Below are 25,319 nucleotides of genomic sequence, written 5' to 3'. Positions count from 1 at the left end.
TTCTTCCTTGGACCACTGGAGTGAGGAGGATGGAAAAAGACCCTATCTCCTATAGGACGGACACTGTTGTCATCCTCTTACCTGCTGCTGCTTTTCAGGCTGGACTTGCCCAGCTTCGAGGCTCTCCGTGGCAGGTGGGTCCCATGGGTATGTGTGTGCATCCTTCGGGATTCTGTGAAGGAACAGGCAGGAACCTGCTTACTCCATAGCTCCCCATCAAGGGCAACCCCCTGATTCTACCTCTTCTGAGCCCCTTGCTCCAGTCCCTGTGGTCATCCTACAGTCTTTCCCTGGGTTCCCCTGCCTGGCAGGTAGCCTTCCTCACTGGGGCTTTAAGCCCTTCTAACTTCTAGGTTTCCACTTAGGCCATAGAAAACCATATATTCTTGCTCTACCACACTGTGGGAAGCCAGAAGCCCCCAAGGCACTCTGTCCCACTGGTTGTCTTCTTGGCTCAAAGAAGCATAAGCTTGGATGCTGGTTGTCTTTTCTAGGACAACAGGTAAACTCCTACACAGCATCCTGTTAAACTGACATTTTTTCTTGAGAGGGTAATTTAGAACAAGCAAATGTCCTCTAGTTGACAGCTCACTAGGAAGAAGACAACATTTCATTTACTTAGTGTCTGGCCATTAGAGTTGTGCTTTATTGAGTCTGAAAGGAGGGTTTTAGAATATAAAAAATGGGAGCCTATTTTGTACTATGTGGTGTGGACTATAGTCTTCTTGTCCGGGTGTGGCTCCCAGGAGGTAGGAAAGGACAGGAGGGGCGAGAGAGGACCAAGGGCTTAAACAGGGGTGAGGGGACTTTGGGAGGCCAGGATCCCAAACTAACAAGGACTACTCATTCCCTGTACCGGAAGAAGCCCTAAGGTTCCTCAATGGGGATTTCCTTAGGAAGAAAACCAGGCTGTGTTTCTCCCAGGGCCTGGTCTAAGTGGGCTAACCATAGGTCACTGGAGGGACAGTGGCAGGGGGCTGTGGGCAGGGAGGTATCTAACTGCTCTGGCCACTGTGAGAAATAGGATGGGAGATGCCTGGCCTGGGAGCTGTGGTGGGAATTCCAGCGGGCAGGTCTGGGTCCGGATGGGGGTGCACATGGGAAAGATGAGAAGTGGATGGAGCAGAGAGGTGTTAGGAGGCCGTAGTGGGAAGTGGGGAGTGGGGAGAGGGATGAGTAGGGGCATGGGGCTGAGGGTGGTGCCTGAGCCAGGGAGAAGAAAATGACCTGGGTGCGCCCATGCAGGGGATAGGACAGGGAATACCAGGCAAATAAAAAAAGAATCTTTAAAGAAATTAACTGTGGGTGTGGAAATTGCAACCCAGACCCAAGTCAGACAGAGAAACCCGCTAGAAATGCAACACTGGGCACAAAGTAGCTCTTCATAAAATATTTATTTTTCACAGAGGAGAAGGAACCCTTTTGAAATGTGAGGTACAAATGAAAATGGCTTCACATCCCCTCTGAGCTTTGCTCAGAGGCTCCTGAGAGGGCTCCATTATTAAAATAAATAACTCCATAATAGGTTGAACAATAAATAAATTGTTACATAAATAGGATTGTCAATGAGATCTGTGACAGAGTGGAGCATTCACTGGCATATCAAGGAGGAGGGTTGGAGACCCAGGATCTGAGCCCAACTCTGAGCCCTTGGCGTGCGGAGGCCCGGACTAAGGTTTTCTGCACAAGGCTTTGAAAGTTTCCGGGCACTTCAGTAAGCGCATCAGGAACTCATCCAGGGCTTCCAGAAAGACTTTCAGCTTCCCTGAGAACTCGTTAAAATCTTCTGCTTGGATGTACACTTCTCCCTTGGAAGAAATGAGAAATTTGGGTCAGGTGAGAAGGAGGTAGAAGGGATGTGGCAGGTTCCACGCTCGGTCTGGGCACCTTACCTGGGATAGGGGCGTGGGCATGGGCAAGGTTTGCAGGAATCTCTGTGGACCAGAGACAAGAAGAGCCAGTTAGTCAGCATTTTGGGGAAACCCAGGAAGGCAACAGGGGTCTCACTAGGAGCTCCCCCTGCCAGTGACCGTACCCAAGAAGGGACTAGGTGACAACTCTGTCCCCAGCCATGGAGGGGCTGGCGGCAGGCGAGGAGGTAGGAACTCAGGGGCAAGGGTGAAAACGCTGCCGCTCTTTGAGAAAAGGGCAAGACAAGGCCACGCACTCCGACGCGGAGTGGGCTCCTTTGGGGTCCTGGAGACCCAGTGCCAGAGAGACCCTCCCCAACCTCACACACCTCCAGCTCCTCCAAATTTTTACTGATGACTAAAGACTCATTAGAGCCACTGACGATCTCCTTTGAGATGATCCGGAAGGCAGCCAGGTTAGACGTCAGAAGGCTATCATTCTGTAGGACAAAGAGTGATGAGGGAGGGCTCGGGAGGGGCTGTCCTTCTCATGGTCTTGGGTGGCATCCTTCCTGCCTCCTTTCTGGGATGCCTTCACCAGCACCCTCTGCCACCTCCCCTAGCTTTCCGCATCGGCGCCCTGTCCGGCCCCAGACCAGGAAGAACCCAGCCGCCCCAAGGGCACAGCACCTGAGCTGGTCACAGCACATTCTGGCAAAGCCCAGTCAAGGCAGGGCCTGTCCCACCCACCACCTGGCTCTCAGACGGGCTGCGGAAGGAGCCTGGGTGACCGGGGAACTTCATGAACCAGCCGCCAGAAGAAGCCAAAGGGATGGAGGCCAGCTTTGGCAACATATCATTTTAGAATTCCCCTACTTGGAAATAAACATCCACTATGCAACCCACGCACGAGCCAAAGAAGAGGCTAATGGAAGTATCTGCACTTAAGATGCCAGATAAAGGATTCAGGCCCAGGTGTGACCATCCAGGGGCGCCTGACCCAAATGCACCCCAGCCCAGGGCAGGGACCAGCCACACAATGGCAGTCCCTGGCGGGGAGATGGTGAGCCCTGGCACCTGAGCTCTCACCTGCAGCTCCAGCCGCAGATTAATGTCTTCAGGAGTCTGCAGGGGAAAAGAGAGAGAACCATAAGTGCCTCTGGCTTGAGGCTGCCAGGCTGCCCCTGCCCATGCCCATGCCCAGGGGGTCACCAGCTACTCACAGAGCTAGGGTTCAGCTTATACCAGATTTCAGAGATGCCACTCCAGTACTTGCAGCACTGAGCCTGGGCACCGGGGGTTGTTAGGGGCACGGATCTAGGGAGGCCGTGGGGAAGGAAGACGAGGAGAAGCTGAAGGCACAGGGAGCTGCACATCTTGAGTTTCTGGGAGCTAATGTGATCCTCCCTGGCTGTAGGGCATCTGGAGTGGCCCGGCTTGCTTTCTCTTTTATAGACCCACTGGGGAGAATGGGGGGGGGTGGGGCGAGGCGGGAAACAGGGTGGTGGGGGATGTTCAGAGAAGCCCCAGATGTGCTGATACCCTTTTCTGATAGGGAACCTCCATGACAAACATATCAACTTATTCATCATTTTCTGTAACTCGTGATCAGTAAAACTTGAAAAACATTCTCAAAGGGTTTTGCCTCACCTCACCAAGGAAGATAAGAGCCGCTGCTCACTGGACAGAGTGGGCAACCTGGCTCTGAGCTCACCTGGGCCTGCTTGTGCCCCTCCCCAGCCAGGATCTGGTCCTGCTGTCCCCTGGACAGCTGTGACTCTCTGCCAGCCACCCTTCCTGGCCTCCTTTTCTCTGCCTGCGAGGCAGCCAAGATTCTGCCTGGCAACCTCATCTTCACGGCTAACTGCCTGCGTGAAGGCTCAACCACCTAGAAGAGCAGTTCATGAGACCCTGGAACACTGTGTTACTAGCATCTAAGTCACCCCACAGTTTTGGGGCAGCTACATTGTGAATGGGGAGTGTGGGGCTGAGGGCCCTGTATGTCTGTCCCTCACCTGGCTCCTGGCTTTATCAACATAATAGGAATGCATGTCCCAAATCTTTGTGTTCCACGTGGGCAACAAGAGAGTGGCAGGCACTGAACGCACATACATTTGTAAATAACAAGAATGACATGGTTGCCCCCCGTTATCAGATATCAGAGCTGAGGCTAAGAGACTGGAGATTGACAGACAGAACGTCTGCATCCCCACAGCCAGCTATGCTTCTTCTGTAACAGGTCTGGCTCCGGACCAGCCTTCAGAGGGCTTAGCTTTCCCTTCCTCAGTCTTCCCCAGTTGTCCAGGCGGGGTGAGGCTGCCCCGTTTCCAGACCTTCTCCTCGTCAGGCCTATTACTCTGAACTGTGGTTTTCCACAGTCCCTGTGGGACTGGACTTGGGGAGGAGGTCCACTTGGCCCAGATGGGCCCCAGGAGGCCACATCCACGGCATGGGATAGAAAGCTGAGGGTGTAGAGGTGAGGCTAGGTAGGCCCCGGGTGAGGAGTGCAGAGCTGCGTCGGACAGGAGGCCAGACCTCCCCCTTTCCGGAGCTCTTTCTGCTCAGGTGAGCATGTGAAACCTGGTGGCATCGCTTGGCCAGCCGGGAGGCCGGAGCTGCCTTGTGTAGTGGCAAGACCAGGTGGTGTGGTCGGGGCTACCAGCGGAAGCGTGACTGAGTTCATGGGCAGACAGAATCTGACACAGGATGCCACAGAGAGGGTGTCAGGGGAGTTTGCCATGATGACTGAGGTCTGGGTCCCTGTTGGCGGTGGGCACCCCAGAAAATTCCACCAGGCCTGTGAGGGTGAGTGGGTGAGTGATAGGAAGGAGCAGATATGGATAGGCCCCCGTTGGATGGGCCCCAAGGACCACAACCTTGAACACTGTGCCCCATTCTGAGTGAATTGGGACCACAGGCCTACAGGGACCCATCAGATGGGGCCCAGAGACCCATCCTGAAAGCCACAGGGTCCCTTTTCTGCACACTCCAGTCAGCAGTCCTGGGCTGGCTCTCCCACCCCAGCCCTAGTGGGGCCTCCCTTGTCCTACCCGGGCTCATTTCCCTTCCTGATTGCAATCAGCCCAGTCTGCAGAGGAGGCTTTCCCTAGGCTGGGCTGACGTAAACACCAGCGGTAGAATCACTTTTGTACAGGAGGCCAGGCTTCTCCCAAGGGGTTGGGCATGACTATGGCCTGCAGAGAACGAGGGGGTTCCTGTGATTTGACCTGAAGCAGCTCCTTTAGCACCAAGGTAAACCTCAAAGGAGACTCCCAGAGGAGGCCCAGACTCCTGGTTGCCCTGAGAGGTCACAGAAGCCCTGGGGAGGATATCCGGTTGTCCCCTCCAGCAGCAGCTGAGCAGACCCTCTGAAGCACGTTTGCTTTGTGGAATGTAACTGTGTTCTCTGCACGGAAATAAGCCCTGGCTTGCACTCAAAGGGTCTCTCCAGGGGGACTGGGCCCACTATCTCCTGCCTGGCCGTCCTGCTCCTTCCTCTGCCCACCATGGCCTCATCCCCCTGCCTCAGGGGCCCTCCGCTTTGGACCAGAAAGGCTTTGGATTCTCCCAACCCGTCTTTTAAGCCCAGGCTACCAGCCCCTTAAGGTCATCCCCAGGCAGTCAGCTCACAGACTCCCAACCAGGGCACCCTCCATGCCTCTGACCCCACCTCCCTAAGCCTTCAGGAGCTGACTTTGCCTCCTATTTCACAGGGGACACAGAAACCATTTTCCTCTCCTGCCACCAAACCAGCAGACACAATCCATTATACCCTCCCTGCTGGATGGACGGGGCCCACCCAGATGGCTTTTTCCTGAGCCCTCTGCTCAGGTGAGCATGTGATGCCCAATGCTGGGAGCCCTCCCTGTGTGCATGTCCCTCGGGGACCCACTGCGCTGGCCCGCCACCCAGCTGTCCAGCCCATTCTCAGCTCACCTCCAGCGCAGAGATCTCCAAGCTTCCCTGTCTAGAAAGATCCTTCTCTGACTCCTTGACTCCTCTAGCTGCCCCCATCTCTCCCCTTCCTTCAGAATAAAACTTCAAAGCATCTACTACCCTCTGTCCCACCTTCACTCATTCCTCTGCCCATCGCCACCAGCTTCTACACTCACTACACACTAAAATGGCTCCCCCAGAGGCACCAGTGTCCTCTGGTAAAAAATTCCAGTGGCTCCATCTTATCCTCACCGTACTGGCCCCCTCCCGCCAGCCTGCATCACCCCTTAATCTACTACTTTCTGGTGCTCAGCACCTGGAATCAGACAGACCTGCTTGCATTCAATCCTGGTGACGTCACTTCCTAGCTTTGGGGAACTCAGCTTCCCTGAGCCTCAGTTTCTTTAGCTGTGAAATGGTGGTAATAATAATACCTGCCCCATAGGCTCACTGTAAGGATTAAATGAGTCAACCAGGGAAAAGAACTGAGTGCCCAGCATTTGCTAAGTGCTGCTCAGTGGACGTTAGCTGTTTGAGTCTTTACCTCCATGCAGTTCTCTGCCTCTGCACCAGAATCCACCCAGTGTAGCCTCCCCACCATTGATGGTCCAGAGAACTCCCCCGCCCCCTCACTGGCCACCCTGCTGTCCTGACTCTTCCTGGCCATTCTCCCCATAGTGGCTAGACTGGGCTTCCTGGAACCCACACTTTCCAGAGCCACACGCCTCCCTGGCTGAACACCCCACAATGCTTCCAATGCTCCTAGCATGAGGCCTAAAACCTTCTCCTTTGATAGCCTTTGTATGTATTTTTAAAACAAGAGACAAATACTATAAATGCCAAAATTTCCAGCAGCAATACTCCGGTTTTCTTTACTATAATGCACTACAAAGTGAGGGCTTTAAAAGGAGCATTTGCAAGAATGTTCAGCCTCCCTAGCTTCAAAATCGACTGAACTTTAAAATTCCCTTTTAAATTTCCCAATTTAAAATTGAATTAAAAAAAAATAGAGGTTTTTCTCTGTAAGAAATCACATGTTTTTGTGCTCTGGTTCCTTAAAACTTTTATATAGAAAACAACACCAACCCATGGTTGAATAGTGAACCCCCTGTGTCTCTGGGGCAAGGACCCCCAGCCCTACCCAAGCTGAGTACTTTCTATTTTTTTTTCTGCTTTTAAGCTCAAAGTCTAATAGGGCAGACAAGAACAAATTGTGGTAATACAAGGAGCAAATGTTGTATGAGGCCTAAACAAATTATGCTGGGAGAGCAGATGATAATATCTCACATTTATTGAGCTCTTATGTTATGACTTGAGTATTTTATTTATTTATTTATTAGAAAGAGAGAGAAAGAGAGCGCACAAGCAGGGGGAGTGGGAGAGGGAGAAGCAAGGAGCCCGATGCAGGACTCGATCCCAGGACCCTGGGATCATGACCTGAGCCGAAGGCAGACACTTAACGACTGAGCCACCCAGGAGCCCAAGTTGAGTACTTTAAATCAGAACTTCTGCAATGTCACGGGAATCCACCCGAGGGTCTTGTGAAAATGCAATTTTTGATTCAGAAAGTCTGGTGTGAGGCCTGAGCGTCTGCATTTCCAACAAGCTCCCCACTGAAGCAACAGTTCTGAGGTCCAAGATGAGAGGAGCAAGGCTGGCTGTCGGCCTCTCCCCACAAGACTGTGAGTTTCCGAAGGAGAGGGACCAACTCTGTTCTATTCCCAGGGCCTACACACAGCAACTGCTAATAAAAGTTTGTTGGATGAATGATGCCTAGTGAGTACCGGGCCCTAAGGTTCCCTGTGTGTTGCCTCATTTCACTGTGCCTCCGAGAGCCTCCCCATGCTCTGCGAGGATGCTCGGGGCCCAGGTCCGGGACCCTCCTGGCCCGTGGCTGAGCGGGGAGCCCTGCATACCAGCTACGGGCATTATTCTCTCAGCCCTGCCTTGAGCCACAGCTTCCTCATCTGCCTCCTCTGCGGCCACATCCTGGTCCTTGTCTTTACCAGATCTGTTCCCTGCTCGGAGACCTAAAACCCGCCCCCTGTTCCCCTGCCTCAGCATAACCTCCTATCCTTCATCTCCCCACGATGATTGTATCACATCTGGCTCTTCCATCCCGCCTCTCCTGTTCCACCACCCCAGTCCTAGTTATCTCAAAGAAGTCTTCCCCACGCTCTGCCACATGCACCCCTTTGCCAAAAGCCCCTGTCCTGGGCCTGCGGTGGGGCCTGACACGCCTCCTGGGGCAGTGGTCCCCTTCTCCCTTCAGGGGCTGCCTCTGGGCCCCCCACCCTCCTGGTTTTCCTGCTTCTTCTCCAGCTGCTACTCTGGTTCTCTAGGGCCTCCTCCATGGTCTATCCCTGCCCGCTTCCCCACTCCGCAAAGCCTTCCTACCGGGCCTGGGCCTGCCTGGGATCCAGACCCCTGCAACACAGTTCTCTCCGCTGTCTGCCAGCCCCCATCACCAGAGACCCAGCCTGAAGCCAAAAGTTGCCCTCCCCTCTTCCCTGCCTCATCCCTCACAGCTTCCAGTTCCACCTCCTAAAGCTTCCCAGGCCAGCCCTCCCTCCTGTTTCCCAGGGACAATTTCCTCAAAGGCCCCTATCCTCAGGTCCCTGAATCCAGCTCCTCCGTGCTACCAAAGGGACTACCCAGGGCTTGCAGCCAGGCCTCCGCTAGAGGTTAAGATCCCATAACACAGGGCACAGTCAGGCTGTCAGACCAACGGAAAAAGAATGGGCATCTGGTGCCTGGGCTCCATCTGCTCCCCCCCCCCCCGCCCCCCGCAGCCCCCAGCCCCAAGGAACAGAAAGTGCTGAGGAGAAGCAGTGCAAAGGCCATGGGGCAAACCACTGGGGGCTTTAACACCAGAAACTCAGCACTGGGGTGGGGGGTTGTCAAGAGATGTGCTGAACCCACACATAAACAGTTAGCTGTGTGCCCGGCTTCCAGACAAACTCTTGTCTGTTCCAGTGGGCCTATCCCTTGGACACCCACACAGGACCAGGCAGTGCCAGGCGGGGTGGGCAGCAGAGGATCAGAGCTGTCCAGGGGATGGCAGGACCAGGTGCCACGGGGCAGGAAGCTTGAGGAAGCTCAGAGTCAGGCAGCCCCTCACCTGTCAGAGGGATCCTCTCACCTGTTCCCACTCTGCCCAGTGGCCAGCCCAGCTCTTCTCCCTGGCAAGAGGAGGAGATAACCTCTGAGTAATTCTTTTTTTCCAAGTTCCACTGATCTCCAGTACTAGAAAGTGATGAATAAGTCTGTGGTTTGCTATGGAGGTTCCATGTCAGATAAAGATTCTTCCGACGTCCGCCCCGCTCGTCGGGGTGTAGGCACGAGGCCTCGGTGTATAAAAGACAGGAGACCGTGTCGCATGCTTCAGAACGCCACAAGGGACCAGGACAAGGCAGAATACACCCTGTAGCCCAAACATGAACAGCCTCCCCATCCTGCATCTTCTCCTGTTCCTGCTTGGATTCCAAGCCCCACAGGCACAGGGGCGGTCCTTGTCGACATACCAGCCTAAGCAATACTTCAAGATAATCAGTGAAATTATGGACCTCTTAAACACTTCACCCTCGCCTTCAGAAGTGAGTAACTGGGAAAAGGTGGGCAGAGGGTGGAGAGGGGCTCACAGGTGTCTCAGACCAACAGGACTCACGGCTCTCTCTCCCTCGGCCCCCACAGGAAACCTTGGACCCAAATGAGACAAACACCCTGCTGGTAAGCACTCAGCCCACACTTGGGCACACCTGGATCCCAATCTACTTTCTGCCTGTCACCCCACCTTGCCTAGCCGCAGTGTTTCATCTGCCAACAGGGTTAACAGTGTGTATCTCAGTGGGGTCACTGTGAGAATTATGTGGAACCAGTGCATAGAGTCACCAGACGAGTGTCAGGTGTTAACAAGTGTCCAATACATTTCCCCAGCCGGGTCTATAATAGGAAAATGCTTTTTTTTTTTTTTTTTTTTTAAATTACAAATGAAAAGGCAGCTATAGGTGAACAATTCCAAAGGCCTTAAGCTCTTCATTTTTCAGTGGGGCAGCCTAAAATTTCCCCCATGAACTTGCCTGCTTCCTTCCTTTTCCTTGAGACACTGAATCCTGTTTCTCATGCTGACTGGCCCTGGGCGTTATCGTTTACACTTATTTTTCCTAGTTGCAGTTGGCTTCCATGGTTATCTCACTTTTGTTTGCATGGCAATCCTTGGGTCCAGCAGGAGGTTGAATCTCTCCTGAGTTTATTAGCCATGTATATCCCCCTCTTTTAAGCATGCATAGTTCACAGGCTGCACCCATGTCCTGCTGGGGTTGGGGTCTCTGCAATTTTCTTCCTGATTTCTAGGAGCCCTTCATTCAGTCAAGGCATTAATCCTGTTACCTGGCCTCTTCGCTGCAAATACTCCCCTTGGCCAGCCCTCCACCTTTTGTAGATCTTCTTTTGGGCAATACTTTCCCCCCAAGTGCAGAAAGATCCACCCAGGCCCTGTGTGCAGCTTATCTGGAGCCAGGGGCTTGGGGCTGAGGGAAGTAGGCCTTGCTTGGGGTGTACACTCACCTCGAGGCCTGTGACCTTAGGGGCATCTCAGGGACCCACCTGGGGCAAGAAGGGGACTAGGAGGGGATTGTCCAAGGATGTCCCTGAAAGCAGACTTGGAAAACTGGGGATGACTTCAGCCATAGGAAGGCTGAACCCCAACCTTCTCCTCTTACATGTATTCTCGGTCCCCTTAGAATACTACTCTTCTGAGGCCAAACCTGGATGCATTCTTGAATGCTACCAAAAATTTCTACAACAATGAGTCACTAATCTGGAAAAATCTTAAGGTGGGTAAAGCTGTTGAGGGTTTTGGGGATCCCTGCTTTGGCCCTGACCAGCCTCTGGGAAGCCGAGGCAGGGCCTGCTCCTTTTCCAGGCAAGTCTCTGACTGTCTGCTTTGGTCTCTTCCCACAGGAATTCCTGCCACTCCTGCCCAATCCCACATCCAGGGTAAGCTGACCCCCAAGATGCCCCTGCAGGTGGGACTCTCAGCCATGACTTGACCCCTAGCCTGTCACCTACCTTCAACCTAATGCCACCTTCCTGGTTTCTTCACAGGGAGAACCAATCTATATTGAGAATAACTGGGATGATTTCCAAAAGAAGCTGAAAAAATATCTGGAAGCCCTTGATAACTTTCTTTCAAGAACAAGCACTGAGTCCTAGAATTCTCAGTCGGATGTCCCTCTGTCTCTGGGCCTTCTCACCATGGGGCCTTGGATATCAGACACAGCAGGACACCTGAATACTCTGGGATGTCTCTCACACAATCCAGGACTGGAGGGATTTCATTTTCTCTGGTGGAGTTAGATGGATTGTTCATGATCTAATTTCTGAAATGTGCTGCCCCCTTTTGGCCTTTTGTGATGATGTTCTCATTTTAATCCTATTGAAATTATTTATTGATGTATGTTTTTATTTATTACCTTATGCAATATGAAGTGTATTTATTTTAGAAAAGGAGCCTATGTCCTGCTCCTTCTAAACAAGACTCAAGAGGGGGACTTGGGGCTTGTTCATTTGTACCTCAGGTTTTAAACTGATTTCTACACATCTGGGAAAATAAACCACACTCTCTGAACAATTGCTTTGTTGCCAGTGTCTCGATTTGACTCAAGTCTTAGTAAACCTCTTGCCTGATGACTGAGCAGCCCTCCACCCCCCACCCTCAGCAAGTCTCCCTGCCACCGGATGGGCCCTGGAACACACACCCTGGCAATCTGTGGTCTACTGGGGAGCCAGATTGAGTTTTAGAAAATGCAAATCTGACCAGGTTGGTCTGATACTTAATTTCCCAGTCCTCAGAGGTTTCTGGACCTTGTCCTTAGCCTTAAGATAGCAAAAGAGGCCTGCCTCCACCTGTTGTTTCGATTTCCTTATGACTACAACTACCAACGCCCTTGATGTGCCAGCCAACAGAAGCACTGTGGCTTCCAGGACGAACCACACACCGTTCTTGATACCTCTAAACTTTTACCCACACCGACACCTCAGCCTCAAACGCCCTGATCCTGACTCCACATGGTGAGTTCTTACTTCAGAGACCAACTCAAATGCTGCCTACCTCTGCTGTCCACACTATTCCAGGACAGAGCTCTTGTCTGAAATAGGTAGGTAGACAGGGACCCACTGGAAGGACAGCCATGTAGCCCAGGGCAGTGCAGATTGATGTGGATGGTGGAGCCTGGGAGATCACTGAGTATGGTTTCATTGTGCACCTGACCCTTGACGTCCCAGGGACCCTTTGGCCCTGAGTGCCTCCCTCTCTGGCTCCCCGGCATCCTGCATCTCCTCCAGTCTGGTCTTGTGGGGCAGAAAGGGGAGAGCGAGGCTTCCTCTGTCACCACGCTAAGGACCAACGTCATCCCCTCTGACTCCTCACAAGTCCCATAAAGTCTTTGGATGCCAACACCAGATGCTGGGGGCCAGGCCCTCTTCTTTTCTGTTTCCCGCCTTGATCCACCCCTCCCCTTCCATGCTGGATAAGGAACAGCCCAGCTGCTTGAATGGGACAGCAGGAGGTCAAAGAGGGATCTGCTACTACCTCAGAAATATGTTCCTCCACATTCCTCCTCCTAATAAAATTTTGTGTTCCCACAAAAGTAATTTTCTTCTCACTCATCCCCCCTCTCTCCAGCCTGGCCCATGGACAGCACCGTGGGTGCTCAGCGAAGACTCTGTGTTGCCCCGGGCGGTGGGAGGAGCTGGAGAAGCTGCTGCAGTTTCTGGTGGAGCCACTAGGGGGAGCCGGGCCACTGGATGAGAGTGTGCCCAGAGTCCGGGTCCCCAGCCGGCTTTCCCGCTTCTCCGGCTCCCCTGCCCCCCTCGCTCTCCCACCCGCACCTGGTGGCTGGTCCTAATTTCATCCTGGCTGAGGCAAGCATTTGTGCCCCACTCCCATGTGCCCGGGATGAGTGCCTGCTCGTCACCTCCTCTTCGCTCCCTGGAGAGTGGGTTCGCAACCCTCCGCCTCTGCCAGCCCTGCTACCCTCTGTCCTGGTGGAGAGGAGACGGACCGTGGCCTGTCCTGCCATGCTTCTCCCACGCCTCGTCCTCAGCAGGCCAGAGCCGATGGTGGATGGAACCAGCTCATACTGGCTCAATCTTTTAACAAGTTGCCAACCAGTTATCAAACCATCTGTAGCTTGAGATTGGGCCCAGTGACAGTATTTACACTATGGACATCGGGAAATGCTACAACGTGGACTCCTTCCACTGGGAATCTGTTAACTTTTACCAGCTGCTGGAGCTCCTCTCACCTGGCAGTCTGCCATTTTGTTCTTACCTGGCTGTCCCCATTCAGGGCCCCTTCTGGAAGCTCCACACTCTTCTCACTCCAGGCTGGATGGCACAACACTCCTTCAGTGCCTCGGGATTCATCCATTCAGCAAACTCTGGCTGGGCACCCACGTGTCAGGGCTTGTCCTGGATGCTTGGGGTTATGGCAGTGAACTAGCCCGATGGAGCGGGGCGGGGGAGGCTGCCTTACATTGAGTGGTCTGGGAAGGCCTTTCTGAGCAAGTCACACATAGGCTGCAACCTGAATGAGGAGAAAGTGCCCGCTGTGTGACAACACGAGGAAAGAGCTCTGGACAGAGAGAACAGTGCAAAGATCCAGAGACTGAAATGGGCCGAAAGCATTCACAGAACAGAAGGAAAACCATGATAGGAGCGAATGCTGGTGGGGAGCCCACAACCCTCCTTCAGCCTCTTCCCTTTCCCTCCTCAGGCCCAGGCCCTCTTTGAGTACCTAATGACTGAGGTGGGAGCGAGTGTCAGTCAGACACAGACCTGGTGCAGGTAGATCTGGGGGGAGGGGGGTGTTAGAGGGGGAGGGGAGCTCCGCAAAGACAGGCCCAGAAAGCAGCGGGGAGACAAGGGGCGGTGACATGCGCGAGAGGAGGTGAGCCTTTTCAGATACTCTGGGGTCTCCCCTTCTTACAGAACAGTCCAGCCTGCTCCAGGTTGGATTGGGATGAACATGGGCCTGACCCACTGAGGCTCACCCTTGATCCCAAACCTCAGATCTTGCCTGGGGCCAGCACAGCCCTGGGCTGGGGCCTGGAACCAAGTGGTGGTCAGTTCCCAGTCAGGTTGGGGCCCTTCTATACCATGCTCAGGCACCTGCTGGGAGAGGTGGTGACTCCTTGGCCTAATGGGAGGTCCCGGGGTACTCACATCTCCCCTGCAGGTCTGTTAGTTTCACATCTTCTCTCTGAGCCTGCCCAGAGCTCCTCAGTGCCAGGTCTATAAGTCCATTCGCCACCAGTGGGCAGCAAAGCCCCATCGTAAGTCCCACGAAGACCCTCTGAAAGTCAAAGTTCCCACCTTCACAAATCCAAGGTGCCTTTTCAGCCGGAAAGTAGATGACCTCAACCAGGAATTTTATTTTTTATTTTAAGAAATATTGTAGCTTTTCATCAGAAGGGCAATATAAGAGAGCATCTATGCTCTTTACTAAAAAACTTGGAAATATAGAAAAATCAAGCAGAGAGAAATTGCTAGGAAGGCAAGCCTGGAAGGAGAGGACCCCTCAGACAGACATCGGCACCTCACTCCATAGAGAGAACCCTCCTGCTTCAGGAGGAGCTCTGCTCTTCCCACCCTGTCCTGGAAACTGCATTTGACTCAGTTCAGTAAATACCTGGAGGATTTTCCACAGCTTCCTAGGCTGGGGCCAGGGCTTGGGGAGATGCTGAGCCAGGCCCTGGGGGCCGCGTGGCCATGTACCCAGCACAGTGCCGTGGGGGTTATTACAGACACAGTGATGGATGAACAGGTACAGGTCTTGTTAGAGGGGCTTCCCACAGACGGTGATGCACAGGGAGATTGAGAAAGGACTAGGGGTTCATCTTGCAGAGAGATGTAGGAAAAAGGATGGCAGGCAGATGACACTGGCGAGCAAGGGAATGAAGATCTAAGACTACAGGGTAAGCTGGGAGCACAGGGAGCATCCAGGCCACTTATAGGGCCAGAGTGTGTGTGTCAAGTGGCTCGGTGGAACCAGGCCCTCCAGATCTCCCTTGGTCACTGCCTTTGCCCCTGGAGCCCAGTCACCCTGGGCCTCGGGCACCTCTGGGTCTCAGCCTGGTCCCATCCTCCATTCATTCCTCTCTGATCCTAGGACAGCCCAGCCTGGCCTGGACACTGTGGAGACAGCAAACCATGGCCTGAGAAGTGGTGTGTGTACGGATGGAAGGGATAGGATGGTGCCACATTGGACGCCATGTTTAATGTCCACAGGAAGGAGCCAGAATGGAGGGAGAGAGATGCTGAATGAAAGAGGAGCAGCCAAGCAGAGCAGGATCCTTGGGCCCAAGGTGGGCAGGAGGGAGAGGCAGAGGCTGTGTGGGCCAGAGTGGAGGATTGAGTGAATTCCTTCTGGGGGCCAGGGCCTCAATTTTTCCCTTGAAAAATCTCCCGTCAGGTTTATGGAGGGGGAGATGGATCAGGCAAAGTTGCTGCTGCCCTCCTGGACTGAGGAGGGGCTCAGGGAATCCCCTCAACGACCCCATCAAGTCTACAATTAACCCCATTTTACACGTGAAGAAACTGAGGCACAGAGAAATTAAGGGACTCTGACTGCAGAGCCTGTGAATCCTTAAGCCGCAGTGCTTTGGCCAATGTCCACTGAGGCACGGGAGGCTTTCAAGTCTAGTCCCCTGGCTGGACCCAGTCCTCTAGAGGGACCTCCTAGCTCTAGAGCCTCATGGTTCCAGCTCCAGTGGCAAGCGGTACAGCCACAAAGCCTCAGCTCCATCTTTCCCTCACCGAGCCACCAAACATGGATCACCCAAACCCTCCACATGCCCACCGTCCCTCCTCCTCCCCAGCGCCGCCCATGTACACACACCCTGGGGCTTAGATCCAGAGCTTGGCCCTCCATGCTCCTGTCCGTGTGTCCCCCATCCCCATGCCTCATGGAGCTTCTGAGAGAGACACCACTGGCTCACTTCCTCAGACAGCTGCTCCCAATCCCAGCTGTCCCTGGGACTTCCTTCAGCGGGCACCATGCAAGTGTCCGGACCAAGCCCTGCCCCAGAGGGCACATGGGCTGTGCGGAGACCGCCCAGGGGCAGCCAGGGACAGCAGGCTGTGTGGATGAGGATGTGCGCCTCTGCAGTGGCCATGTCAGGGAGGCGTGGGGAGGGCGGCCTCTGGAATGGGAGGGGAAGGAAAATGGCCGGCCGTAGCTGGTGTGAGAGGACACAGTCATAGCCAGAGCTGTAAGAGCACGGGAGTGGGGAGTGGGATGGCGGGGGTGCTCCCTCCCCTCCTCCTTCCACTGTGTCTGTCCTGATCCTTGTGGGACTACAGGGGCCCTCCTGAATATGGAATAGTAATAATAATAATAAACCAGACAGCCACTGCTCCTCCTCAGAGGGGCTGTGAGCCTTGAATCAGGGACGGGCATGAAACACCAGGGACAAACTCACCTGTACCAGTGGGTACCCAATAAATATGACTCTGTTCTCCCCCGGCTGATGGCCAGACTCAATGGCTGCTTGTTCCTATAAGGCCCTGGGCCATGGGCAGCCTGGGGCCACCTCCTCCTTGCCAGAACAGGGGGCAGACTAGGGAGGACAGTCCCCTGTCTGGATGTTCTCAGTTGGCTCTTTCCCAGTTAGTTGACCTTATATATCCAGGATTTGCCTCCTGGGGCTGGGAGGAGGCAGGTATTTGGGTACTGGGGAGGGGTCTGTCTGTACAGGGAAAGCCTACCTCCAGGCCTTGAGAAGTCTCTAGAGGCTGGTCCACATCCCAGCAATCACTCTCCTCTCTTAAGGCCAGGGAGATAGAGGCAAGGGGTGGGGAGGCACCCAGCCAGCCAAAATAGAAAACATCACTCCATGTAGCCCAGTACTCTCCAACAACTGCAAAGTAGGCCTCCATCCTCTTGTGGAGATGAACCAACTGGGGCTCAGAGATGGAAGTCATGGCTTGAGGTCAGGCAGCAAGAAGGGCCAAGCTTGGAGGCAAGCCTCCAACTCTGCATTCATTGTAAAGGGAGTTGCTGCACCCCAGCAGGCTACACAGGGAACTCAAACTCAGCACAACCCATACTAGGGGGTGGCCTGAGGGAGTGAGAAATAAAGAGATGTTGGGGGAGAGAGAGTTTTGAGTCTGTGGCCCCAAGGCTGGGAGGAGAAATTCCCAAGGAGCCCCTTCAGCCATCCTGGAGACACTTCGTGGGCCAGCCCCCTCTACAACTGGCCCATTCATTGTCACCTTTATCACTACTCCTCCTGGGCCCTTGGCCTGAGAGTGGGGGTTGTTCACTCCTGTGAGGGGCTGGGGGCCTCTGGGTAAGATGCCAGAGGCAGAGGTACATAACAGGGAGCAGAGGGTAGCCTGGAGGCTCAAGGCCAGGGCCCTCTGGGACCTAAAGACCCAGAAGCAAGAGATGGACCTGCCCAAAAAGAGCCTCAGTGAGAGTCTGAGGGAGCCCTAGCACTTTGGAAATGTCCTGAAGAAGGCTCATTCCAGAACCGCCAGAACGGAAAGCCCATCTGCAACCTTGATTCTGGCCCATCAGCTCCAGACGGAGGCAGATGTGGGAGCTGGGCACAGATCCCATGGCTCTCACCCAGCACACTGGAGTCCAGCCTCAAACACAAAGGGCAGTGAGGGGCATGATAGGACTTTGAGAGTTGTAAAAGCTTCTGGTCTAATGATTTTTCTTCCTTTTCATTTTTAATGCAGCACCCAGTAGCTCTTCCCCAAGGAGGCAAATAAAGGAAGTGGCTCCTTCTGGATACCTGATGACATCCTAGCTGGGGATGAGGCCAGGGGACAGACATTCAGAGATTCACAGGCAGAGGACGCACCTCCAGCTCTGGAGAAAATACTCTGGGCGGGAGGCATCATGGAGGGCATGCCTGGGGCACCTACCCATGGGGTGTCACTGGCCTGAGTGTGCAGTTGTTGGGTCCTGAGGAAATACCAAGGAAGTCCTGAGAACCAAGGAATGAAGCAATAAAGGTTGTATTATCATTCTTGGCCCAGCCTTACAAGTTGGGACCCCTGAGCACTACCCAAGGCCCAGCTTACTCTGTGCAGCCCTCTGGGAGGAGAACTTCCTCTTCACCAATGACTTCCAAGTGTCTTGGGTTCTGACCTCTCCTTGACCCCTGGGCCCATGTAGCCACAGCTGACGGAGTCTTCCTGGAGGTCCCCTGGCCTCTTAAACTTGCCACATCCAGTCCAGTCTAGAACAACTCCCCAAACTTCTCTGCTACCTTGGGTCTCTCCCATTGCAGCAAATGGCCTCACTGTCCACCCAGCTGCCTAAGCCAGAACCCTGAGCGCCAGACTCCTCACTTGCCTCCTGCCCCAAACCCACACATGCAACTGGTCCCCTCAAGGCCTTAACTGTTTTCACTCCTACTTCTTGATTGCCCCCTCCTATCTGTTCATTCTCTGTACACATGGTGGTTGATGCCCTCAACACTGTGCCTGTGAGTCTGGGCATCACCCTCCCTGCTCCCTGCCTAACGTGACCACCAATCATTAGCTCTGAGTGCAGGGGCTGTGAGGTTGGTGACATGTGGTGGGCCCTCCTATAAGCTTGGCTGTATGGAATCAGAGTCCACACATGGTTAATGGTTAACCACCCTCAGATGCTTCCATACCAGTCAGAACTCACCAGTGCCAGGGACTGGGGACACCCAAGAAGCAGGACAAGAGTTGGGACTGGCTTGGACAGGCTGGGTCTTTCTGAGCTATACCTCTGGGGACCTCGACAGAGGCGATGCAGGAGGGGGGCTGCCTGGAGCTATGACCACAAAGGTCAAGGAGGTTGCTTCGTGTGTCTGGTGTGGCCTGGAGTGATCAGGATCCCTTCCCAGGGAAGAATGAGCCACTCAGGGTGCTGCCCCAGCACCAGGGTCTCTTAAGCATGATGCAGGACCTTTTGAATCCTGAGTCTGGGTGGAGGCTGGGCTTTCCAACTCACTGTATCTGTCCAGAAAGATGTTGTCAGGGGCTAGGGCTGGACAAGGGGCAGCTGTCCCTGCAAATTCCAGCAAGGCTGAGTCCTCTGCCCACTCTGGGCTTCAGAAACCTCCCAAAGTGGTGGGAGGAGAAGAAAGGTTGAAGCACTGCCTCCTCCCTACGAGGTTCCCCCACAAAGTTTCTGGACAGGCAACAGTTTCCTCTGTGAGGCAACGATAATTAAACCCATTGTAGAGATAAGGGAGCCAAGGCTTAGGAAGGAGGGATGCCCTTGGGCTACCCAGGGGTCAGTGGTGGGGAGCCCAAACCTGAAACACAGAGGTGCCTGGATGGCAGGCTCTGTTGGAGAAATTCTGCCCTTGGCCCCCAAGGCTTCCCTGGGACATTCCAGGCCATTCTAGCTTCCCTGCCAACACTTGGAGGAGTGTCCCTGTACAGCTGCCCTGAGGGGGAACATCCCTATGCTGGTCTAGGTGAACAGCATTTCCTGACTTTCTGATCTCTGAGAGAGTAGCAGAGGTCAGGGGGGCAGGAACAGATATGGGTCCAAATCCTGCGTCTGCCATCACTGCGTGAGCTAGGCGAACTGCTGGTCTCCTGGACTGCCACATCAAGGGCTGGCCGGCCCAGCAAGGGTGAGATCAACCGAGATGCCCATGTAGAGGTCCCACGGGACGTAAAGCACCAGGAGGCCCGTTTCCTTCCCATCGTGATAACTTCCTTTGAGATAAGGAGCTCGGAGTGGCCACAAGCCCCCATTTCCTCCACAGCCTGTGGGAGGACACTCACAGGAAACCCCTTCCAGAGGGTTTTCTCCTGGCCCTGTGGGAAGGCGGGACCAAGAGGAGTCACACTGCCCACCACAGTCCCTGCCTGCACCCTCCCACAGTCCCTTCCGGGGACCCTGAGTCAGCACACGCACTTGATGTTATCGCTGCCACTTTCCATGCGGTGCGATCTAGGAATGCCTGCCCGTGTCATGGCCTCAGCCTTGATGTCATCTTTCCAGAAGAAAGATGTGTGGCTGCCCATCAGCCTCATAGCCAAACCCGGGAACTGTGTCCTTCGCATGGTGACTTGGGTGCCTGTAGGGTGCCAGAATGAACTTCTCCTACGGCTCCTCTTTCTCCTCCTTTCCTGCTCTCCCAGAGCCTTGGCCACAGGCCAGTCACTCACATCTCTAGCACGCCCCTAGCCCTTAAAAACTGCTGTGCTGGGCCCTCAGCCCTTCTTCCTGGCTAACCCTCTCTGGCCTTAGTGATTGCACGGACGCGGGCCATCCACATCCAGGTCTGTGTCCTGCACAGGCAGCCTCCAAACCACTGTCACCCTGTGGGTCCTGAGACGCTGCAGACCTGCTCCTTCATCCCTAGCTCCCCAGCTCAGATGCCTGGACAGTGGTTCTAACTCTTTCTACTTATATTCAAAAGCACGCTCTGGGGAGGGTGTTGAGTAGATTAATCTTGCTTCTCCACCCATGGGGCTACAGAGTACATAAAGGTAGGGCCCTGTTTTCCACCATCCCTGTATCCTCCTCCCCTGCTGGGAACCTAGTAGGTGCTCAATAAAAATGAATGAATGAGTGAATTACTCCATTGTATCAGCAAGTCCTGAATAATTCTACCTCCTAAACCTCTCTGGGATCTGCCTCCTCTTCACCATACCTGCTCCTAAAACTGTCTCTTTGTTCCCCAAATACTCTTCCACTAGGCTGTCCTCTCCCTCCCTCCCACAGTCTGACTTGCCCACCCGACGCTACTAGCCCTTTCGGCCTGTGCTGGGAGGCAGCATCTCCCAGGAAGCTCTTTGATCCCCTGCGAGGCCCCGAACTGGGAGAAGTGTTTTCTTGGGATTCCTCAACTCTGAACTTCCCCCATCCCAGCCTGGATCCACACAATGGGAGCGTCCAGTGCTGTCTCCCCTACCAGGCTGAGAGCCCCTAGGGCCAGGTGCGAGAGCCATTGGGAGGGTCCCATCCACTTCCTCCCCAGCACAGGGCCTGATGTGGATTGGAAGAGTTTGTTGACTAACTGAGCTGTGACAACTCATTTCCAAAAGAAAAGTCACCTTCCATCTCAGAGGGGCCACACCAGCTCTGTGCCTCCTTGACTACCAGCTTCGCCACTGCCTGTGGCCCCCACTCTCCACCACCCAGGTTCCAGAACACTGCCTGACACAGACCTCCACTCTGAGGCATCTGCATCTAGTGTTCTTGACCTCTCCTGTGCCTTCTAAGAGCTCCCCGAAGGGGCTGAGCAGAGCCCTCATGGAAAAGCAAGAAGGACCAGGGCCTGGACATGCCATACTCTCACCCCAGCCTGGCCACCTGGGAATGTTCCACCAGCTCAGAAGGGCAGAGATGGCAATATGTTGGGCCCCAGTGGGGTCTGGAGGACTAACGTCTGTCTTCCCTATGCAAGGGCAGCAACCCTTCTGCCATCCAGTGAAACCTGCCAGGGCCGCAGGCTCGGGCCACAGTACTTAGACCGTGAGTCCTACCTGCTGTTGAGCCCAGCAGAGTATCATCACTTGTGTCCTACCCCATCAAACTAGACCACATCGGGGGGCCAAAAATCTCACACCCATTGTGGGGAGCTTCTCTCTACCAGAGGGCCATCTGCAGAGGCATGGGGGCTCACATGGGTGCACCTCATGTAAAACATCCAATCACACTGGCGCACAGACACTCAGAAGTCTGCACGTGGGCACCCCACACCCCTGTGCCATGAAACTCCGAGCATGGGGCAGCAAACACAAACTCGTGCTGTCCTCTCCAAACTCCTTTGTGAAAATCAAACACTTGTCAGCCCCTCAAGAGCCTGTGGCTTTTTCAGAAGCAGTTCCTGTTCCACAGAGAGGCCTCTGGAACTGGAGGTGAGCTGGGGCGGGGGCCATGAAAAAATGAAACCTGGAAGACCTTGTTTGAGAAGCCGCTGTCCCCTGCCCCCTGCCAGGGGCTACATGTAGGAGCGCAGTGCCTATTTCAGATGGGCAGTCTGGCCCGCAGAGGGAGGTGAGGCTCGCATAGTTCAGAACGAAGTCACTTAGCAAGGTGGTACTGGAGCCAGAACTTGAACTCAGAGCCCCAACCCACCTCTGCAGCTTGGGGGTTGAACACAGCTGTGGAAAGGGGACTGTTGCTGTCAGATGGGATCTTACCAGGAAGACACGCTCTGCAATCTTGCCAGCTGGATGTGCCGTGCACACACCTGTCACTCTCCCTGCTCACAGGGGCTGTGGGGCAGAGGTCCCTGGCTGGGCAGAGCTTGCCAACTACTCTGGATCCTTGCTGGGAGCTGTCGCAGGACTCTGGCATCTGGCTGGATTCTGCCTAGGTGGACACTGGTGCAGGCCTGTGAGGGTCTTCCTCCCACTCAGATCTCTCACTGTGGCCAGAGGAGAGGGATCTAGGAGGAGAAGGGGGAGGCTGGGCTTGGAATGGGCCCCAGGGGCACAGCCAGCCCAAAGGCTTCTTGGGATCAGAGGCAGGGTGGAGAGCCTGGGCGTAGGAGCTCAGTCCCGTATCTCCCAGGCCCCGCCCTGGCCACTCCAGGCCAGGAAGTCCAAGCTGTGCCGAGGCCCCTCAGAGGGAGGGGGCAGCCTCATTGGCCAGACTACCGGGGGGGCAGAAGAGTGCTCAAGGAGGCAGGCGGATGCGCTGCCAGTTCTTGGAAGGGCTCATGAACAAAAACCCCTGAGCCTGACCACCTGGAGGAAAGGCTCACCGTTCCCATGTGTGATAAGGGCCAGGAGATTCCACAGGTCAGGTAGTTCCCCCGCCCCCCTGGTGTTTTGTGGTCACCATTAATCATTTCCTCTAACTGTGTATATAAGAGCTCTTTTGCCAGTGGGCCCAGTGCTCAGAGAGAAAGGCTAAAGTCCTCAGGAGGATGTGGCTGCAGAACCTGCTTTTCCTGGGCACTGTGATCTGCAGCATCTCTGCACCCACCAGCTCCCCCAGCCCTGTTACCCGACCCTCTCAGCACGTGGATGCCATCCAAGAGGCCCTGAGCCTTCTGAACAAAAGTAGGGACGAGACTGCTGTGATGGTGAGTTAGGGAGCGAGTGCAGGCTGTGCCTGGGCCACCTCGCTGGCCCGGACTGGCCCTGCCTGTCAGCTTCATCAAACGGTATTTTGCTTTTCTACAGAATGAAGTAGTAAAAGTCGTCTCTGGAATGTTTGACCGCCAGGTAAGATGCTTCACTCTGACACACCTTCCCAGAGGCCTCTACGTTGGGGGCGGGGGGTGGCTCCATTTCAGATGAACTCTCACAGGGTGGTCGGTCCACTTTCTCTCCAATCAGCTGGCTGCCAGGAGGGGCCCTCTGGAGGCCACTGGCCTTGCCCCTGTGGCAGTCACGTGAACTCCTTCATTAGCCGAGCAGCCACGAGCAGACCTAGCATTCAAGGGGCCTGGGGTCACCAGGGGACAGGTGGGTAAGCGGCAGTTACTTCAAGACACGGGCTGTGGGCTTGGGCACTCATGAGACTAAGCCCTGTGAAGACAGCACGCTGGCTACAGAGAGGCACAGAGAGACTTCAGGAACAAGCCTTGTTCAATTCGCAGGTCGGGATGGGGGGGAATGCCCCACCCTGCTACCTTCTCCCCGAATGGTGGGGGGATAGCGACCTCTTTTCCTGGGGCCTGGGACCCTCTCGAGATGCCAGGGAATGTGGCTGTGCTAGCTGAGGGTGGCCTGAGCTGAATGGGGCAGATTTGTGTTGGCATGAACAGAGCAGTGTGTATGACTGAACCCGGCATCATCCTGTGCCCCTCCCAAGTCCTCCTCTTGGGGGACAGGGCTGAGAACAGGAAAGAGTGACGGGGAGCGGGGAGCGTGTCATGTGCCCACCAGAGGGCACTTGTCCACTACTCGCCAAGTAATGGACATTTCCCACAGGAGCCGACGTGCCTGCAGACCCGCCTACAGCTGTACAAGGACGGCCTGCGGGGCAGCCTCAGCAGCCTCAAGCAACCCCTAACCCTGATGGCCAACCACTATAAGCAGCACTGCCCTCCTACGCCGGTGAGTGCCCACGTCAGGGTCCCAAGCTGGAAGGTCTTGGTCTAGGAGAGTGGAAGGGTGGATAAGAAGGGATCTTCGGCTGTAGCTGTTCAGGACCCCGAAGGGGTTCTGTGTCAACAGATTTGTCAGCATTAGTCCCTCTAGAGAGCGAGCAGCCCTGCCGATTTTCATCCCTAGGAGTTAAAGCCATGGAGCTCTGGGGGCCTATACACTCCCCAGTGGGAGCCGCTTCTGTCCTTACTATCATTAATGAGGTCAGAGGTGAGGCAAACCCAAGGAAACTCAGGTCCTGCCTAAGGCCCAGGGTGTATTCCGGGGCCCAAGTGCCACCTCCGTGGCCCCTTGTGAGGTGCCTAATTGCATGGGAGCAAGGAGGGGGGTCACACCCAGATTGGACAAAGGCCCCAAACACTCCTTTTCTGTAGGGAGTGAGGCTCGTGGCCTTGACTCCTGCCCCTTCTGGGCTGCTGGCCTAAGAGCGAGGAGACGCCGGCCCAACCGCCCGGCCCAGCAGACCAGCTTTGGGCTGGCATGTTGTCAGGCCCCTGGCAGAGTTGTGCACCCTCTGGGTGACACACGGTGGGCAGCTTGTCATCTGACCCAGGTCAGCAGGCGGGCTCCAAATGGGCCTTCCGGCCTCTGAGTTCTACAGGGCAGTGCAGAAACGCACCGGTGCTTCCCCCACGTTACCCACTCACACCTGGACTCAAAGTTTCCTTGTTCTTTTTTTTTTTTCAAGGAAACTCCCTGTGCAACCCAGACTATCACCCTCAGAAGTTTCAAAGAGAACCTGAAGGAATTTCTGTTTAACATCCCCTTTGACTGCTGGCAGCCAGAAACAACGGAGGCCAGTGCAGCCAGGAGCCAGCCCTGAGCGCGCAGCTCCCAAATCACTGCCCTCCTCCCCATGGATGGCTGAAACCCAGGATCTTCACCTTTGAGGGACCATAAGGCGGGCCAGGGCTATGGGGGGCACGGACTTGCTCTGAGCCATGCTGCCCCTGATACCGGCTTGGTATATGGGGAGTGGGGAATGTTTTACATTGGCAGGGATCCGTCATATTTATTTATATATTTATGTATTTTAATATTTATTTATTTATTTATTTAAGATCATACTCTGTATTTATTCAAGATGTTTTGCCATAATAATAAATTATTAAAAGCCTGTTCTTATTTGTGCAGTTTCCAGTTTGTTTTCAACCATGAGCAAAGGCTGATGGTGCTCTCCTCCCCATAGGGCAAGGTGGGGGGGGGGAGGGGGGAGAGGAGCTGCCAGGTTTAGGAGGGGCAGGGTGCTCCAGCAGAGCAGAAGGGAGGTAAGAGTTGGCCTGGGCATGGTACTCCGCACACCCAGATGTGCTCCGCTGGATACTCAAGGGCTCCCACTGCAGAAAGAGGTTTTCAGGTTCACTTGGAAGTCCAAGGCACCTGGTCAGTGGGAACTTGCTCCAGGACAAGGCCATCATACTTCATGAGAAGGCTTGGGAGTTCCCAGGACTT

The 25,319-nt window shown here is 54.6% G+C and overlaps 2 protein-coding genes and 1 long non-coding RNA gene across 3 annotated transcripts; 2 read left to right on the top strand and 1 right to left on the bottom strand.

Annotated features, from left to right (window-relative positions):
- Positions 1 to 1,444: 1,444 nt before the first annotated feature.
- LOC144380986 (uncharacterized) lies at positions 1,445 to 2,320 on the bottom strand. The gene is made up of 3 exons (XR_013445370.1): positions 2,240 to 2,320; positions 1,893 to 1,934; positions 1,445 to 1,808 (listed from the first exon to the last, which is right to left on the bottom strand). It is a non-coding gene; the product is annotated as an uncharacterized LOC144380986 (long non-coding RNA).
- Positions 2,321 to 9,223: 6,903 nt separating this feature from the next.
- IL3 (interleukin 3) lies at positions 9,224 to 11,210 on the top strand. The gene is made up of 5 exons (XM_036106450.2): positions 9,224 to 9,382; positions 9,480 to 9,515; positions 10,529 to 10,621; positions 10,749 to 10,784; positions 10,893 to 11,210. Exons 1-5 carry the CDS (start codon positions 9,224 to 9,226, stop codon positions 10,998 to 11,000), a joined length of 432 nt encoding a protein of 143 aa, XP_035962343.1. The 3' UTR covers positions 11,001 to 11,210.
- Positions 11,211 to 22,666: 11,456 nt separating this feature from the next.
- Positions 22,667 to 24,690, top strand: CSF2 (colony stimulating factor 2). The gene is made up of 4 exons (XM_036106449.2): positions 22,667 to 22,837; positions 22,938 to 22,979; positions 23,691 to 23,816; positions 24,556 to 24,690. The coding sequence occupies exons 1-4, from the start codon at positions 22,679 to 22,681 to the stop codon at positions 24,688 to 24,690; spliced, it is 462 nt and encodes a 153-aa protein (XP_035962342.1). The 5' UTR covers positions 22,667 to 22,678.
- Positions 24,691 to 25,319: the final 629 nt, after the last annotated feature.

Source organism: Halichoerus grypus, chromosome 2 (genome assembly GCF_964656455.1).
Source record: "Halichoerus grypus chromosome 2, mHalGry1.hap1.1, whole genome shotgun sequence".
NCBI classification, from domain to species: domain Eukaryota; kingdom Metazoa; phylum Chordata; class Mammalia; order Carnivora; family Phocidae; genus Halichoerus; species Halichoerus grypus.
The sequence above is the reverse complement of the archived record's forward strand: the minus strand, read 5'-3'. Positions and strand labels throughout refer to the sequence as shown.

Excerpts from the sequence above, each read along its gene's own strand:
- CSF2 (XM_036106449.2), top strand. The coding sequence starts at position 22,679 with ATGTGGCTGCAGAACCTGCTTTTCCTGGGCACTGTGATCTGCAGCATC. Across the intron at positions 22,838-22,937 it reads GGGACGAGACTGCTGTGATG|AATGAAGTAGTAAAAGTCGT; the intron begins GTGAGTTAGGGA and ends GCTTTTCTACAG. Across the intron at positions 23,817-24,555 it reads AGCACTGCCCTCCTACGCCG|GAAACTCCCTGTGCAACCCA; the intron begins GTGAGTGCCCAC and ends TTTTTTTTCAAG.
- IL3 (XM_036106450.2), top strand. The coding sequence starts at position 9,224 with ATGAACAGCCTCCCCATCCTGCATCTTCTCCTGTTCCTGCTTGGATTC. Across the intron at positions 9,516-10,528 it reads ATGAGACAAACACCCTGCTG|AATACTACTCTTCTGAGGCC; the intron begins GTAAGCACTCAG and ends CGGTCCCCTTAG. Across the intron at positions 10,785-10,892 it reads TGCCCAATCCCACATCCAGG|GGAGAACCAATCTATATTGA; the intron begins GTAAGCTGACCC and ends GTTTCTTCACAG.